Source organism: Neltuma alba, unplaced genomic scaffold (genome assembly GCF_004799145.2).
Source record: "Neltuma alba isolate B1F8T4 unplaced genomic scaffold, ASM479914v2 tig00005020_pilon, whole genome shotgun sequence".
In the NCBI taxonomy this organism is placed as follows: Eukaryota; Viridiplantae; Streptophyta; class Magnoliopsida; order Fabales; family Fabaceae; genus Neltuma; species Neltuma alba.
Window position 1 is genome coordinate 66,890 of NW_021633946.1, and position 19,928 is coordinate 86,817.

Here is a 19,928-nt window from a genome sequence, read left to right on the forward strand (position 1 = left end):
TTAATTTTTTTTCAAGAAAAATCTTTTATTTCTTGGGTTACAGGTTTTTTTTAAAAATTTTATTACTATTTAGTATTTATTCTTGATATGAATACCTTTTATTTCATGTAAAATATATTTTAATTTATCTATAACATGTTTGACTATAGTCCAACAAGCAAACCACGAGTAGATAGTCTAATCAATATATTTTTCACTTCTCTTTCATGACATGAGAATTTCAGTATTGGAACAAGATCATCATTTTGTGTATTCCTAACCTAAAATTGCTAGAGCATGAGCTGCCAACCTATCCATATACATTGACAAAGTTTAATCCTATTGAGGCAAACAATAAACATCGCTATATCAACCAGTTAGAATATTATTGACAAATGATCAATGTGAATTTAATATTAAATGACATTGAAATGATCTTTGATGTTCAAACATGTAAAAATCCTCAGATAAAAAAAAAAACATGTAAAAACCCAGTCTCTTAGGAGAAGCTTTACCAAACTTACAACACAAAATGGCTACAAATAAGTGAAAGAATAATGAAGGATTCCACGTCTAGAAAGTGTGATTCACAGTGTCAAAACCAAACCTCAGTGGTATTGGGATTACAAAGGAGAATCTTTTTTTTATTTTGAAAATTTATGATTTAATTCATGTGCATCATTAAAAATATTCTTAGCATATCTTAAAAAGTTATGAAACATTTAATTATTATAAAAATCAATTATTTAAAACTAACAATTATAAGAGAATTGAGTGTTTAGATTAGTTTTTTAAAAATACTTTTACAATACATGAAGTAAGTACATCAGAGATGTTTTGTCTTGGTTTGTATGATAATATTTTTTTTAAATGATTCTAAAGGTTGCCAAACTCTCATAAAGCTTTGTTTTATAAATTTTGAATTAATATTAGTTTTAGTCACTGAAATTAGATACTACCTCCGGTTCTTAATATAAGACCTTGTTTGACTTTTATTTTGGTCATAAATATAAAACTCCAATCCACTTTGTCTCTCGTATTTATGTATTTTTTTTCAAGATAGTCTTTCTAATAATAATAGTTCTAACCAATACACTTGATTAGTAAGGACATTTTAGGAAAGACAACACCTATTTATTACAAATAACTAACTTAACTTTTTTCTTTAATTTTCTCAAATTAATCAACTAACTCTTATAAATAGAACCGGAGATACTATTATTTTTGTTTGAGTTCCTGAATTTTTTTTTGTTTTAGCCCCTAAAATTTTAAATACTCCTCCGGTCCTAAACATAATACTCTTATATTCACAATATAAAAGTCTTATATTTAGGACATGAGGAGTACGGACTCCTGTCCCAATTTTAGTTCCTGAAGGTAGTAAATAGTTTCAGTTTCTAAAATTTGATTTTATTTTAGTAAAGCTGTTTTAAATTCAGGATAAGGTGCGGTACTGGAATTAATTGAAACTCGAAGGAGAAGTCCAGAGGAAAACTTGGAAGGTAGGTTCGCTGATTTCCAATTGTCTATGTAGGGACACGGTAAGAGGAAGATCAGCTGTCTGGTCGCGAGAACTATGAAGAGCAGAAGGGGCGAAGTAGGGAAGCCGATGATGCTGTTGTTATGCGGCACCCTGGTATACTATCACTGTGCCTGCCGGAATTCTATCCTCGTTTCTTTGGTCTCCGATGTCTTCATCGTTCTCCTCTGCTCCCTCGCCATTCTCGGCCTTCTCTTCCGTCAAATGAACATATCGTAATCACCCAAGTTTGTTCTTTTTCCTTCATCTTTCTCGTTGTCGCTTAATTTTTTAAATAAGACCATCCAATTAGGGTTTTTTTTTTCCTTCCTTTTCTTTTCTTGTTCAGTCTGCTTTTCTGTATATAACGATATTTCGGACACAATTTAGTCTTAGTTCTTAGTTGCCTTAAACATGGATGACGGCATTTCCTATTTCTCAATGCTAATTGCTAGCATAATCAGTTAGAACAAAATTATTTGGTCCTTTTGATTTTTGAGTTTTTAAAATTTTGAATGATCGCCCTGGTTGGCGGCTTGGACATCTGATATGATTTCATAAGAAGTGTATTTTTAGTATTGTCTCTGTCGTGCTTATGTCTCTAGTCTTCTTTTTCATCAGATCCACGCTTAGATGCAGAAGGAAGATGTGTGTTCTTCATTTGCAAATGGCCTTCATATTTTCAACTTATCTAATACACCCTGTCCCCTTCTGAAAAACTGTTTTAGGGTTCCAGTCGATCCACTTGAATGGCAAGTAACTCAGGACACTGCTAATAGCATTGTTGCGTGGTTCGTTAATGCCATAGGTGCAGCCGAGTCTGTATTAAGAGTTGCAGCAACAGGGCATGACAAGAGACTGTTTCTGAAGGGTATTGTTTAGTTTATGCAACTTAAATCTATTTTCACTTAGTAAAAAACATCAATTCAATCTCCAGAAATTGTGGTTTTTCCTTTTTGTTTTATGTCTCCTGAGTCTTTATTTAATGTTTATATAAGAGAAACACATGAGCATGACCTATTTGAATTCAAGTTTTGCTAAGGCGTGAAACTATGGGTGTTGAATGCATCTGATGGAATGTCATTAGTTTTGCAATTTATGCATCTTCTGCTTATCTTGACTGCATTTTAATATGTTTTCCATTCATTCGCAATCTGTTAACATTCTCTGCCAACATTTAAGGTTGTTTGATCATTGAATAAGAATTCATTCATCCTACCATTCTCTCAAAGTATTGGACTATTTGTGTGCTTAGATTCCAGAAAGCACTGGTTGATTTTTGACAGTTATAATCCCATAGTAGTTGTCGTACATTTGATTTTGCTTTTGATGAAGAGGCATGTAAAAGAACTAATGGTTTATGTACATCTTATTTCAGGTGATTTTTTGCCTTTATGTATTGTCTGCTTTAGGAAGATTGGCTCTGGGTGCAACAGTTGCCTATGCTGGTATGTCACCTTAATATCCACTTTTCTTGTTCCTTCTTTTGAGCTACCACAGTAATTAATTTTTTCTTTTGACCTTTTTCTCCTGAAATAGTGTAATGATTTTGAGTTCTAGATTTTCTCTGCTTTTCTAGTCCCCAGATGTTTGGCTTCAACCTTGGCAATGCTGTTGTACAGTTGCAAATTGTGGGATGTATCTTTTTTGATGCAGAGATGAAAACTAGAGCCAATCATGAATAATTATATGTCAAAAGAGCCAATTAACTAGAGCTATAACACATTGATATACTGTTAATTTTGAATTCCACATCAATGGAGTGTCAGAAAAATGCCTGGAACCTTTGAGGGAGGAAGATCTTTGTTCTAGTTCTATATTTTTGGCTCATTTTATTATTTCCACCGATGGTAAATCTTTTCCGCAGAAATTGCAGATTTGAATTTATGGTTTAGCTGAGATTTATGTCCTTGATTGGTGCAGGATTATGCTTGTTTTGTCTTTATATGTTTATGGAGTGCTCTCATTCGCTTGGCTCGTGTGTGGCCTGGTTCTTGGGAAAAAGAAATGACAACGGGGAAGAGCAAGACACAATGTAGCATATTTTAGGTTTGCGCTTGACCTGTAGTGCAAGATTTTGTGTGTACATTGAAAGTTAGCTAATCACCAATCAAATAACCTATTGTGAATGATTTACTTTGTAAATTATAATGATCAGAGGGGATGGTTATGCTGTTAAGTAAACTGTTGAAAAAAAGCCTGAGCAGGCCGCTTGACATCAATGGCAATCCTTTTGACATGGAAATAGAAACAGATGAGTTAATTGTAAATATTTGTTATTCTGGTTAATACTATGCTTGGTTCTATTCTCAGCCACAATCCCCATATCTATGCCCTCCTCAGGTCGGTTTTAAGCTCAGTGCAGAACGAGGCACTTGATTGTGACACGACTTGGAGGTTACACGGCTGCTAAAATTGAATCAGTGGGGATTTTAATTAAATCCTGTTCCGTTAGAAAAAACCTGGATTGTTAATTACAGAGCATCATGTTTGCTGAAATTAGGTCCAAATATAACAAATGCACATGATGACTTTGCATTCAGGTTTCGAGAAAGGGATTTACCTATCTTAAAATTCATTGACAAATAAAGAGTAAGCAATGACAAGTTTTAAAGAAAAGAATGACAATAGATTCAGGTTAATCATTTATTATTGAGATTTTTTTGTAATTAAATTTCTTTCTAATTTTTCCTACAATATGTGGAATTAAACATACTCGAGTTATTTAGAATTCAAGAGTAATCATGTTATTGTACTGTTTACATTAGTTTTAAGTACTTTATCTTGTTTAGAAACTACACATGAACACTTTTCCCCTACCTCAATTTTGCTTAGAGTGGATTCGTTGTAGTTTAATGATAAAAGGGAAAGGTGATAACAGAGAGATGAATGTTGCTTTCGGTGCCCCAAAAGACCCTCATCTTTCTTTTTTCTTTTCTTTTCCTTTTTTTGAGGGTGAAAGTGTTTATTCAAGTAAAACTGTACAGTACTACAGGGAGGCAGGTCAAGCAAGCAAAAACAACACCAGGATCGTAAAATTACAAAGAGGCCAAGCATAATAAAATTTAAGTGGCCTGCATATAGTTTATAACCATTGAGCACCCCCTGAATCTTAATTTTCAGCAGAAAAAGATACTCTGTTTTTTTCCTTTTTTCTTTTGGTCTTTGAAGTAGAGTTGTGTCAATTAAATAAAAAAGCAGAGCATTTTTTTGTTACTTTTTAATTTTGATTCTGTATTAGTAGTGCCTTTCCTTATCGTAGTCTTTCCCTGGAATGCTCAAAAGCCTTCGGCGCCATTGTTGGATTCCCTAGCTCTCTCCAATGAACTGTCCTAGTTTGATTCAATGGAAATAACGCCTGAATGAGTGATGTCACTTCCACGTGGTAGGAAGAAAATTGAAAGATAGGAGGAAAAAATTGCATGGGGTCCCAAAAAAAAAATCTCATTACTCATGATAACTCTTATAAAATTTTATATTTACATTGATATTGATGTATTGATGATTATAGGGTTGTTTATTCATTTAAGGGTAAAATAATATGCTTGATGTAAATAACTTCATAAAAAAAAAAGGAACCCTAAATTTGTTCCAATTTCAAAAATTTATCATCTTTCATTTCTAGGTTAAATTTGCTCTTTGTTTAAATGGCAGCATCATTATATTAAAGTTAACTTTTGGAGAAAAGCAAATTCAAATTCACCTTGAACAATAATAGGAAAAGTAAGAACTGCTCTATCAACTCTTTATTTTCCTTTGCACTCTTATTCTATGTCTAACATTTGTACTCCATTAAGACAATAAGACTAACCCGAAATACTTGATAGAAAGAAAACCATGATTCACTTCCTATTGATTTTATTCATCTCTTCCTAATTTTTTCTTTTTCCTTTCTTTTTTTTCTTGGGGGGTGGGTGGGGGAGAAAGGGAATTGCAACCTTTTTCTTCTTTATTTGACAAAAATTAATATGGTTTCCATCTTAAGCTTCTGTAAGTTTTCCCTTCACGACGTTCATATACAAAATCAAGCTGAGGGATGATCTTCCAAAGTATGTAGTCTGCGTATTTGAAGTATTGCAATCTCCATTGTTGGCAGAATATGAGAGGAAGGATAATGATGCCAAGGCCAAAAGTAAATCCCAATTCAGCACTCAAAAAATTCCAATCAATGGAGTTCCCATCATTTGATTCAGTTGTTTTTGAAGATGGTGTTTGCAAACCTGGAATCTCACCCAAATTGCAACTTTGTGTCAATGGAGGTCCGTATAAGGCTTCATTGCCTTTGAAACAGTCTGCTTCAAATGACTGAATTTGAGTCCCTGTTGGGATTTTCCCAGTCAAATGATTGTGAGAGAGGTTCAAAAATTCAAGGAAATACAAACTTGCAAGCTCTGTTGGTATGTCCCCTCTAAAAGAGTTCATAGACAAATCTAAGGACTCAAGATACTTCAGATTCCCTATAGATGAAGGGATATGGCCTGAAAAAGCATTTCGTGACAAATTAAGAGCATGAAGTGCTTTGAAATCAATTAGCTCTTCTGGTATTGGCCCTTCAAACTGGTTGGATGAGAAATCTAATGATGTGAAGGCAGTAAGAATCTTGACCAACTTTAGCTGTCTTCCTTTGTTGACAATTGTCACTGAATCTAGGTAACTTCGACGACTAAGATCGTTGGTATTAATATCAACGAATAAGTGGTTGATCACAAAAGGTGGTTCTACTGCTATCAATTCAGCTAGTTTTGGTACAAGATCTTTGTTCACAGTTGATAATGCATTCTTGAAGTCCATAATGTTAACATTGTCATAGATGTCAAAAGACAACTGGCCAAATTTTGTGCCACTTTTATCTTCATCTGGCATCATCAATGCTTTCCAACTTTGCAGGAGTGCTATAGGTAGAGTACCATTTAAATTATTTGAGGCCAGGTCAAGAATTTGAAGTGTCTCCCACTTTCCAATGCTATTTGGACATTCAAGTGTCCCATAAAATTTGTTTGACCTTAGAATCATGACTCTCAAAGTGGATGCATTCCCTAAGAAACATGGAAATCTATCAATCAATTGATTGTTTCCAAGGTTTAAGACTTGAAGTTTTTGGCAATTAGCCAATGACTCTGGGATTGTACCACTTAAGAAATTTTCATTGAGATCTAGGAATCGAAGGGCACAAAAAGCTGAAAATGTATTAGAAACTTGGCCTTTGAGGTTGTTTCCAGCTAGATTTAACACCCTAAGTGTGTTACTCATTCTTGTCAAACACTCAGGAATGGTTTCACTGAAGTTGTTGTCAGAAAGATCAAGCACACGAAGAGCTGACATGTTACATAGAGATTCATGGATTCTTCCATGAAAACTGTTGTTTGATAAAGAGAGAAAATATGTGAAAGGGAGATAGTTGCCAATGTCTAGTGGGGCAATAGAGCTAAATCCATTGCTTGAGTAATCCAAATAGATCACATTTTTTGGAAAAATGGGAGGGTGGCCTTTGAGTTGGTTGGAGTGGAGATCAAGAAGAAACAAATTAGAAGTAATATTGTGAAAAGGACCTTCCAAATCTGTGAGAAAATTGTTGGAAAGATCAAGAAAGACCATGAAATCAAACCTCCAAATCCAATTGGGTATTGTTCCTCGGATTTGGTTGCTGGATAAGTCAAGGTACATCAAATTGGATTGATTTCTCAAAAAACTAGGAAACTCTTTCAATTTGCAAGAACCCAACATGAAATTGTTCAATCTGGGGAGTGATGACAGATTGTGGTTGTTCACCAAAGTTGTATCAACCAAGAAATTGTTGTGAGCAAGATCTAGTGTAGCCAAATTTTCCATGCTTCTCATCATACCCAAATGTATAGTTCCATTAAACATGTTTGAAGAAAGTTGGAGCAAAGTGAGTCTTTCGAGCTGAAAGATAGACACGGGAACAGGCCCTTGTAAATTATTTCCACTAACATCAAGGATCTCTAATGGGGAGGAAGAAGCATTTGGAAATTCATCTAGAAGACCCTCAAATCTATTGTTGGAGAGAATCAGCTCGCGTAATGATCGAAGCGTAAAAAGAGATGATGGAACTTTCCCATTGAATAAATTGTCACCCAAATCAATAGTGATAAGATTTTCAAGGCCTGTGAAATGAACTGATGGAACTTCACCCTCCAAGCCATTGTGATAGAGGGATAGATATGTGAGGCTCTTAGACAAATTGAAAGATGGAAGAGGGCCAGTGAAATTATTGAATGACAGATCTAGATAAACAAGTGAGGCCACTTTGGAGATTGAATAAGGAAGTGTTCCACTGAATTTGGAGTTTGATAGGTCTAATGCATACAACTTGCTCAAATTGTGAATACAACTGGGTAGCTGCCCTGAGAACTTTGTATGGCTAAGGTTCATACTGTGGAGAAATCCATGATGTTGGAATTTTGGTAAAGAACCTTGAAGATCTTGATTATCTGAGACATCAAGGACTTGCAGGTTTGGCATTTGGAAGACCTGTTCTGGAAACACTCCACTCAAGTTGCAATTTCTAAGCTACAAGTTGGTTAAGTTGGTCAATCCCACAAAGGTCTTTGGCACTGAGCTTGCTATATTGTTATTGTCCAGCCGAAGAACCAATAAAGATCGAAGCTTTGCAATTGAATAATCAATAGGGCCAAAGAGATTACAAGATGACATACTCACAATTTGAAGATTTTGCAATGTGGATAGTGCCTGGCCCCACTCCTTCCCCTGAGCAAACATCTTCACACCATCAAGATATAGCTCCTTGAGTTCTGTGAACTTTTGTAAAAGAATTGTGACATTTGGCTCCTCAAGTTTAAGTGTGTGAAGTGAGGTAGAAAGATCAAGAAAAACGAGCTTTGCTAGATAAGATATCTCAACTGGTATCTGACCCTCAAAGCCAGCATTTGACAAATTCAAATATCTCAAATTGCTCAACTTGTGCAGCTTTGAAGGAACCACGGAATGAAACTTGTTATGAGCCAAGTTCAAATTTTGCAGAAATTGCAAGTTGAAGATGCCATTGGAACTGTCATCAAGTCCACCAGAGATGGATTCTCCACTTAGATCAAGAGCTATAACATGTCCCTTATCACATGTTACTCCATTCCATTGACAACAATCATGACTTTGGTTCCAATGAACCAATTTTTTCGACTCAGAAGGGTTGAATATAAGGTTTCTTCTCAGCTGAAGCAAAGCAGATTTTTGATGGGTGAGACAATGGCTAGTCACAACAAAGACATTGATGCTAAGGTTTATGAAGCAGAAGGGTAACAAGAAAATCCATAAGATAGACCTCATTGTGTATAAATATTAGAGACACTTTCTACAAGTGATGAAAGTGAGGAAGATGAAGATGGATTTTGCCTTAGGAATCAGTCCTTTTATACATTGCAAATCGCTTTAGATTTGACTGAATCTAGCTCATGGTGATGCGTAAGTTTCTTTGGAAGTCATCAGAACCTTATGGTCTTTTCTCGGAATACTACTATGTGGTTGTTGACAAGTTCGGTGCCACTGCAATTTCAGAGCGCATGGAAGAAAAACTGAAAAACTTTGAATTCCACGCTTCAAGACCCATCTTGAAATGCAAAAGAACCCGAGATTGCGAGTCTATGAAGTGAGACACGAGCTTTGAATGAAAAACCTCCTTATGTTTTTTTGTGTTAGCCATATGTGAAGTTATGTTCGTACTTGATGACCCTTTTCGTCAATGTCAAGAGTGAAAATAAACATACATAACTTTACTGCTTCTAAATGTAGATGAAATCTAGGCGTCTGATTTGCAGAAATTTAGACAAATTGATTAAATTAGTTTTTGTGAGAAATGTCTATTGATTTTCTAAAATATTCTTTTAATCATAAGTGTTGCAAATTGCCTCGTGATGAAATTCCCTTCAATAACCTAGAATGATTTAAAGAACAAAATATAAATTTAAAAGTAAAAAAAAAAAATTGGAATCTTATATTTTAGAGCCAAAACAAATTCTTTTACTAGGATTTATATTTAAAATGGAGAAGTGCATAGTGCATTAATATAGGGGATATTAAATTACTAGTTTATAGGATGTTGTACTGAGATATCTTAATAAGAACAAGTCACATTTATTATTTAGTTAATTTATTTTATTTTTTAGTCACTTAAATTAGTTAAATAAATCTTATATTAAGTAAATGAGGCAATAGTTTGTTTCCAACCATTTATGAATATTGGATTTACAAACATATTAAAAGAGCTATTTTTATTTAAACTCAACCATACTCCAATTTGGATTAATGAAGACTATGTACTCTTAATTTTACCAAAAAATTGTATAAGCATATAGTCACACACTATTTGTTTTCATTCATTTTCACAAAAATTACAATTGTGACATTTGCCATCATAAATATAGGCATAGCAAATTAAAGGTTATAATGTTTTACATCCTAATCTACCTTCGGTTTTTAATATAAAAACTGCATAACTAATTTAAGGAATTAAAAAATTAGTTAAGTTAGTCATTTGTAATAAGTATGTGTTGACTTTTTTAAATTACTCTTATTCAATCATCTACATTAAAACCACACTTGGGTCAGTCCCCAAAAAAAAAAACATACTTGGGTGGAAAAAATACTTTACGATTAATGAGGATATTTTTTAGATTACATTATAAATTTAAGAGACAAAATGGATTAAAATCTTATATTTAAGATAACCAGCTAACTCTTATATTTAGGATAACCAGTTAGCTCTTATATTTAGAATCGAAGATAGTATTAAGATTTGAAATAAAAATATACCAGTCTGTTATAATATTTCTTGCAAAAGAGACACGTGTGTGGCTGAGAGAGAGGGAACTTCCCCTGTCACTATTAGAATAAGACTTTGAAGAATCCTTTTAAAAAAAAATTAAAATTACTAAATCTCAAATAATTTTTTTTAATAAAAATGTATTATTATTTATAAATTTAGTATTATTAAAACCTATTAAAATGTTACTATCAAATATAATCTAAAATTTAGTAATTTTAAGCTTCGTTCTATGAGATTTTCTCCTAGACTTTTGTGTCCCTTTAAATACATTGCTATTTTCTGTGAAGTTATGTATTATTGTAAAAGAATTTAAGTTTTGAATTCTATTGTTATATTATTGCTTCAACAATATAATTTTGAATTCATTTAGTGTGTGTAGATACGCTTCTGGTCCTATTTATAAATCACTTCCAACATGTTTCATATAAGCTAAGAAAAACATTAAACTTCATTAACTCTTATTTAAACTTTAACAACTTTTTAATTTTATCTCTATTTAATATGTATTATACCTCATGTAAACAAAGTTAATACAACAATAAATGAAGGGTAAAATTGTACATCCTTATAAAGTTTTTTTTTCTAAATGCCCTATAAATAGGACCAAAAAAAGTCTTCTTTTTTTGCCCTATAAATAAGACCAGAGTTGTAGTATATATATTATGCATGTTATGTGACATTTAATTATTTGACCTCTTCTTATAAATATAAATGAGGCGCTATTATATTTTGACTTAAGACGTAATTCAGGTGATAAAGATAAAATGCACTATAAGTAATAATCAAAGTTCAAAGTCAAAGTCTATCGAAATTGTTTTATTAACAAATTTTGTCTTTTTTTCTTCCGTTTCAAAAATGCTGTCTTTCTGTTTTGAAAGTTGACTTTCAATTTCTTAAATATACTAGTCACAGGGCTTTTTTTTTTTTTTTGCATTCAATACTTTTATTGAGTGTTTATTTTTTTGAAAATAATTAAGTTTTGTTGTTGTTTTTAAACGCTAAGAGATCATGGAAGAGACAAAATTTAGAATCTATAAAGAGGGAATGAGAGTTAGGTTCCAAATATTTTATTTAATTATAATTTAGTTTCAAAAACCTTAGTTGATTAATAAATTTCAAATATTAATTTGAATCTATTACTATTATAAGGGAGGGGTCTTTGCAAGGCCATTTAGAAGTGCGACAAGTGGCAGAACAAAGAGGAAGATAAATGCATCAAGTTTTTAATTGTAGTGTAAAAAACACCAGACCGGACCGACCAGTTCAACTGATAAACCGGTGAACTGGTCAGTAGTTTGGTATGGTTTATAAGCTAAATTGGAGACTAGTTCAAACCGGATTGAACCAGTCAAACCGGAATGAACCGATAATGAATTGGTTTAAATAAATATATTGATATTTATCCTATTTTTTCTCATTCAGCTCCTAATATCTCAGTTATTGTAGATTTAAATGAATTTTGATGATGAGTTTGGTATCAATAACTATTAATTTTAGTTATTGAAAAATTGTAAAGATTAAAATTCTTAATATTGTTGTACTTCATGATTATTACAATCAAATTTTTATTGTATTTCCTTATATTTTATTATTAGTAATTATTAGTATTGTTATATTTTGTTATTTTTAATTAAATTATATTATTTTAATGTGACCGGTTTGATCCCGAGTTGATCCCGATCTGACCTATTAACCTTTAAATCACTACCTTATCTAGTTTAGTGTCCGGTTCTTTTTTTGTTCCTTGTTTAATCGTTTTGAAATAAAGAGTAATCTCTTTTGCTATTTAATACATCATTTAATAATTGTTTGATTACTGCATATCTTGGTTACCCCACGTTTGAGATCATGCACTATGGAATGTGGGTAGACAGTTTCATTATCAATGATTTCAAAATTGAATTCGATTTATAGAACCGCTTATGTATGACAGCAAAAAAAATTAAGATCCCATGTTTCAAATTTATTTTTAATTTCTGATTACAAATAATTTTGAATGTGGGTAGTTTTCTAAATATATGCTAGCTGCTAAATTAAAACATTATCCTTTTTAGAGGTGAACGTGAACAGTTTTTGGATCAAAGCATGCTTATATCATGCCACGTGATAGGCTTTTTTTAAAAATAAATAGAATAAATTTTTATATTCAAAAAATTCAGATATCATATTACAAATTTATTTTTAATTTCTTGATTTTAAGTAATTTTGAAGGTGGGCAGTCTTTTGAATATATGATAGCTATTAAATTAAAAAAAATCCATTTTAATGGTGAAGGTGGGCAGTTTTTTTGCTAGTAATTACAATCCAGTGAAGTAATATTTTTTTGTTTAGTTAGGATCATTAATTCCAAAAAACGTGCTGTTGGAATGAAATTTTGAAGGAATCTCTGCGGTTGTGACTTTGATCACACCCGCCCACATTGTGCCGTTTTTCAAGGCTGTGTTATGGGCAATTTTCTGATTTCAAATTAATATTTTATGCTTTAAATTAATTCAATTAATATTTTAAATTTTGAATCAAAATTAATATTTCATTAAAAAGTGGCAATTGGTCACTCTTTAGGTTCAAATTAATATTATTTTAAATTACATTTAATAATCTTTCAAATATTAAATTAAAATTGATATTTCATAACACTAAAATTAAAATTTATAGATTAAAAAAGTATGAATTTACAGATATATTTATAAAATTAAGGAAAAAAATAATTGAATAGTCTTATGCGCTTGTGTTGTTATGTTTTTGGGTGGAATTTTTTCAGGACAGTTAGTCTTTCAGATTTCATTTCAAATTAATATTTCATATTTTAATTTAGGGATAATTAATCTCCAGGTCCTTATAGTTTCATCTGATTTTTAATTGGGTCCTTATAAAATTTTTTCTTTTTATCAGATCCTTTTACTTTCTTGTGTTTTTAATTAGGTCCTTCTTTTTTTTTTCTTTTTATCAGGTCCTTATAGTTTCACTTATTTTTTAATTAGGTGCTTTGTAGTTTTTAAAAAATTATTTATTAACTTTATTCTTTAAAATTAATTTCATTTTAAATTAATAATTATATAATTGGACAAAATAATTAATATAATCATTTAGTAATTAATTAATAATCAGAATAATAATTATACTTAAATATAAATTATTTATAATCATATTTTAATTTTAGAAAAATTTATTATTATAATTTGAATTTTATAATTATAAAAATTTGAATTGAAAATAAATAATATATTTGTTTAACTAAAAATTTAAAAGAATATTAACATAAGATTGTTACAATAATTTATTATTTTTAAAATGTTATTATTTGTAAAATAAAGAATAAAAACTACAAGGACCTAATTAAAAACAAAGTAAAACAATAAGACCTGATAAAAAGAAAAAAAAACTGTAAGGACTTGATTAAAAATATATGAAAGTATAAGGACCTGATAAAAAGAAAAAAAATTATAAGGACCTGATTAAAAACCAGTTGAAACTATAAGGACTTATATATTAATTATCTCTTTAATTTATATTTAATAAATATTTTAAATTTTAGATTAAAATTAAAATTAAAATTAATATTTCATAAAAACTTGCAGATTTCTAAAATAAATATTAGTGCCATGTTTCTGAATGTGCCACGTCGATCACTCTAGTGAGAGGGCTTCATGTCTACGATCGTGGGCGGTTTCATGTGTTTGTATGCTTGATAATGGGGGAGTTTTGGTTTGATTTGAAGCGATCGTGTGAAGACGATTTAGAGAAGTTACCCCGAAGTTCTTGCGAGGCCAGAGATAGATTCTCAAGTTTGTGCATTTCATATTCAGTTGAGGAAGGGATGATATTGATGGTGGTTTGTAGAGGCGCGTGCTCATGGTGGCAGGGGTTCATGTGAGGTATTCAATCTTTGGAGTTCAAGAACTTTGGCACGGTATCTTCTTGAAACTATTGTGACTGTGATTCTTGCAGATAAAGAATCAGTTTCTGTTGGTTTCTTACTTAGACTCCTGTGGATTTCGAACCATTTCGGGGTCTCCCATGTCACCAAGACAGAACAGATTAGAAGAGCAAGCCTGTAATTTGATGAAGCAACAATGGGTGACTTGCCTTATGCTTCAAAATCATCAATGGGGTTGGTTTTAGCAGTGTTGGGAAGTTACTTGAAGCTCTGGAAAAGAATATCTCCTAACCTATAGATGACAGCCACTTCTTATGATCAATTATATGTGTTGAGAAGCTCATTGATTCATATCTTCAAGTGGTTGCAAGGGATAATAATTTGCCAGTATCAAAATTTGTGACCCTTTTTGAAGCTCTTCTAGATGTTGCAAGGTTACAGCATGATGATCTCTCCCAAGCAATAAACATCTATCTTAAGGGAAATTTTTTAATTAGGCTAATTTCATTTTAGTCATCTATAAATAGAACTTGAATATCAAAATAACCCCTTGAAAACAAATTCCATTTGAATTTTTAAAGATTAATTCAAGCAGAATTAAAAGAAATATAAAGCTTTTGAGAACAAAAGTTGGACCTAATATCTTGATATTGGGGTTATCTTTGCAGGATTGTAATAGAACTTTAGTGGAAGCTTTAGACTTTCTAGACTTTTAAGAACTCCTTGCAAACTGAAAACACATCAACATATTTTGAGGACCTTTGACGCGCTGTTTGACCCCATTGCAATTTTGAGTTGCTTTTATTTGAATTAGTATTTTTATTTATAGGGAAAAAAGTGCAAATGCTTGGAGATCGAGCATCTTTAATTTCTTTTCTTTGACAAAAAAAAAAAGCATTACACTCACTTCAGCATACCCATTCATCTTACTAAAATGGTTTAAACAAGAGCTCAAATACATAGAATCAAGTTGTGAATTGTTGAATATATTTTCAAAGTCACAAAGATATGTAGTTATTTATGTAGGAACATATACATTATGAAATACATTCAAAGGTTAAAGAGCTCAAACTCTCTCTTTACTTCCCTCCCAACAATTACTTTTGAGCATACTAAACAATACCAACAAATGATAGAGAGACAATAATAAAAACAAACTGGATTTTCAGAGCACATTGCCATTGTTGGTACTATAGTAAATTTGATTTGTTTAGATAACACTATTCTTTATCCTTTTTTAATATTTATGTGTCACTCTTTAAACATTATTGTGAAAAATTATTTACATTTTATGTCATAATTTTATTGAAGATAAAAATACTAAAATTATAGACATATTAATATTTAGGCTATTCAATTTAATAGAGATATTTCATCTGAAGAGGTCCAAGTTTCTTTTTACCTATAGAAAATTTGACCCACATACTATTACCTAGATCCCTCCTACGCCTCCTAAGCTAGTCCTGATGGATTTGAACTAAAGGTTTCTAGGAATTATAAATTCAAAGAGGAAGGGTGCATCAAGGTGAGTATATCTTTATTGTTGTTATATTATTAACATTGGAAAAAAAAATAGTGATAGGTGGAGCTGGGGAGTAGAACATGGTATCAATAGCTTAGGCATACGTTTAGATGCAAGATAGATTAAATTTATTATGCCCAAAAGTAGGCACTAGACATCCATTCAAGGGGTTATTTTTAACTGATTAATTATGATCAACGCTATCTACAAGAATCAGAGAATCTTGATGAAAAAAATTATGTTTCCCGCAATATCAATTGTACAAAAGTAGTATTTTGAATGCATTAATTGGTGAGGAATGAACAATGGGCAACCTCATCAGAGGCACCACTTGCGATGCTGTGGATACTGAATTTATTAGAGCAGATGGTCAGGTTTGACTTCCTCTCTACGCAAAGATAGGCCACTTAAACATGTTGCTAATGTATAGCATATTTTCTTTCTTTTATCTAATTCATAGGTACAATATATAAGGTTTTGAGCACAGTTCAACAAAGGAACATAATGTAAAATGATAGCAACTATTTGGTTTTAATTATCCTCCACTTTATCAATACTGACTATATTTGTATTTAAAACTTTAGTTAGAAAAATGCTGTACAGATACCTAATACAATGTTGGCTAAATATGTTGAATGGAGTGCAAATATGATGGAGGAAGATGCATGGTGGAGGTTGAAGAGCGCAGAACCTAGGCAAAGAGCAGGTGGCTTTTGTTGTGAAGCATGAAAATAGGATAGTTTGTGAAAGCTATAAGGTTGAATGCCACATTTTTTTGGGCCACCCGAATGCCTCATGAATATGATTTTGCATTATTTTAACTTCCCATTATTCCTATTTTGCCTCTCATGTGAACTTTTTTTTTGGGAGTTATGAAATTAAAAAATAAATATTTTCGCACATATGTATTATTTGAATTTAACATTGAAAAGTGGTGGAAGATCGTAACTTATATATTTATGATCATGATTTCAATTTGAATTTATTAATTGAGTTATTTGAATTTGTTTTAGATTCTAGACATAGAGTTTATATGCGTGTGTCTATATACATAATTTTGAATTTCACTCTTTTATCTCGGTTATCTTAACTCCTTATTATTATTTTAAATTTAATAGGTGTGGAAAGCTATCCATTCCTCTATTTCTAAATCAGTTGATTTTTTTTTTCAATTTTAAATTTGGGTTGTTAGAAGAATAGAAAATACAGATTTTTTGTTTTGTTAAAGAGCACTTCAAATACAAAACCTCCAATATTACTTACAATAAGATTTTTTGCAATCTTATCTCTTAAAACATATACGCAATTTTCAATTGATTACGTATCTCCATTCTTTTTCCTTTTTTTTTTTTTGCATTGCCTCTTGAAATATACCGATTATGTGCTTGCAATGCTTTCCAAAGAAGAGACCGTATTCGAATGCTAATCCCATTATATGCCCAACATTGATGAGTCCATTAAATTTTATGGTGAAGCATGATTAATTGGCTATATATTGGAGCAACATATTATAGGAGTATAAATAATATCTTGGGAGCAATGAAGGCCTTAATGTTACATTACGACAGCCATAGATCATAATTAAATAATTCTATTGATTTTTGTCTTTTTAATATGTGTAGAAAGCAATACGTAATCATATTCCCAATCAAGAAATGTTTAAAATAAAAAATATTTGCTATATATGTTTTGAATAAATTTATCATTAATTTTAGACATAAACAGAAAAACAAAATCTATAGCAGTTCAATATATAAATAATACAATTTATTCAAATAGCTGAAAATCGCAAGGTGCCAAAAACGATATATGTTCACTTTCTCATTTAGTAAAAATAACTTTTAAAATACCCATAATTAAAAAAAATCTTCAAATTCTTAAAGAAAGTAATATTTTCTATATATGCTATGTTCTAAAAGAATTTATCATTAATTTCATATATTGATATATAAAAAAAAGTCAATAACAAGCCAAAATATGAATAATGCAATTTATTTAAAACAGTGAAAATTGCGCGGGTCTAATAGAAGGCATCATAACGGGACAAGTGTTCATTTTTTCATTTAGTAAAAACTATTCCTAAACTTTTAAAACAGAAATTCATATTTTAAAAAGCTCTAAACATTCTTAAAATAAGAAATATTTGCTCTATATGATATGTTCTAAATAAATTCACCATTGATTTCATATATCAATGTACAAATAAAATCAGTAGCAAGTCAATATATGAATAATATAATTTATTAAGGGTGTGTTTGGGTGACACCCCAAACCATGGTTTGGGGACTCAAACCATGGTTTGGAGAATAATCTACCCAAACACCCCCTCCAAAAACCAAAACCATGGTTTTGGGTCAAAACCATGGTTTTGACTCCAAAACCATGGTTTTGGAAAAAGCAAAATTTTTTTGCTTTTAGAGAAAAAAGAGAGAGTGTGAGGGCCTATATGATATGTATCTTGTTATTTTTTTTATAAACATATTTTTTTATAAATATATTTAATCTTATATTTTATAAATATATATACACATTAATTATTTATTAATTATATTATCTTATGTATTATTAATTATGTTGGTAAAAAACATATTATTAACAATTTTATTCCTTCAAATTAAAATATATCATAAAATCTATTTTTTCTGTAATTATCATATTAACTTATGTCTTTTTTTTAGTAATTTGTATATATAAAAAGTGCTTCTGATAACAACTATCCAAACACTCTCACTTCTCAGAATCACTTTTTTACAAAATCTATTCTTCACAGAATCTATTTTCCCCAAAATCTATTCTCCAGAATCACTTTTCCAAACCACGGTTTGGTTTCATCCAAACACACCCTAAAAGGAATTAAAAGGCACTGATCTAGAGCAAACATCAAAAGGAGACACGTGGTGGCTTTTTCACTTAGTAAAAACTTTTTAAGTGTAGATTCATAACTGAAAAAAGCTTTGAATGGTCTCAAAACATGAAATCTTTGCTATATATGATATGCTTTAGACAAATTCTTCATTAATTTCTTACATAAAAATAAAAAGAAATCCATTTCAAGGTGAGATATAAATAATGCAATTTATTTAAAAGAGTTAAAATCGCTCGGGTCTAAAGGCTGCTACCACATAAGGGGACATGTATTTACTTTCTCACTTAGTGAAAACAAATCACTCACATGTGATAACTCCACAATGATATATTGTAATATTCACGTTATTATGGGTTGCATAGATGACCAATTGTATGCAAAGAGATTTTCTGTAGTCTTTTTAAATGAGTGATAAATACATTCATTATATGTAATAGTTGTGTTTAACAAAACTTAGTCATGTGCATGTTTCACTAATTTGAAACTTTTATTGCACTGATCCTAAAGTTTATTATTTATAAAATTATAAAATTTGAAATTAAATCACTCCATACATTAATAATTATTTATCTTTTAATTATAAAAAATTATTTTTACACCTCATGTATTGTTTGAGTACCCATAATGTTGATGCCTAACATAGACAAATCAATTAGATTGTATAATGGTACGTGGTTCATTATCACCCGGTTAGAAAAACATGTCATTGGAGTAGAGATTATTATGGGGATACATATTGGGTTGCACATATTGATTCCACGTTTGACCATTACACCATCCGATGTATCATTGTTGATTACTCTGTGCATAAGACAATACCCAATGATGCTATGTTTTGCTATGACTATTAACAAAGTTAAGATTAGAGCATGATGAACATTGGATTGTATTTGTTCCGGTTAGTTTTCACCCATGAATAGCTATATGCAGACATACCACACGTGCGGCACAGAGAAGGGTTGAAGATCTTGGTCCTTAATGGTAATGGGTATCCTATAGGAAAAACCTTTAATGTTGTCTACAAGGAAATTTTTTTTTATAATCTATAAATTTGGAAAACTTATTGTGTTAAACCAAACTTTGTATTTTTTGTCCATTTTTAAGATTTTTATTTGCCTCAAATATACCCCGTGCAAAGTTAGTTATAAATGTGAAAATTTTAGTTGCAGATCTCATGAAATAACTTATATTTAAATGTTCAGCGGTGGAATATTTGATTCCCCTAACTGCCGATTTATATTTAAATTGCCCAGAATATATGCCATGTTGGCGGTTCTGTGGTGTAAGACTACTATTATTCATATATAGGACCATCTTGATAAATGATAATTGTTGTTAATTTCTCTCTATTTCTTATTATTAGCT

The 19,928-nt window shown here is 31.0% G+C and overlaps 1 protein-coding gene across 1 annotated transcript in view; it reads left to right on the forward strand.

The window, feature by feature from the left end:
• The first annotated feature begins 1,555 nt into the window (after window positions 1–1,555).
• The window catches only part of LOC114746477 (reticulon-like protein B22), a 40,682-nt gene continuing 22,309 nt past the window's right edge, over window positions 1,556–19,928 (forward strand). Inside the window, exons 1-3 of the mRNA XM_028934693.1 lie at window positions 1,556–1,734; window positions 2,227–2,369; window positions 2,878–2,946. Of these exons, the coding sequence (XP_028790526.1) occupies window positions 1,556–1,734; window positions 2,227–2,369; window positions 2,878–2,946 (391 nt within the window). The remainder of the gene's footprint in view (window positions 1,735–2,226; window positions 2,370–2,877; window positions 2,947–19,928) is intronic.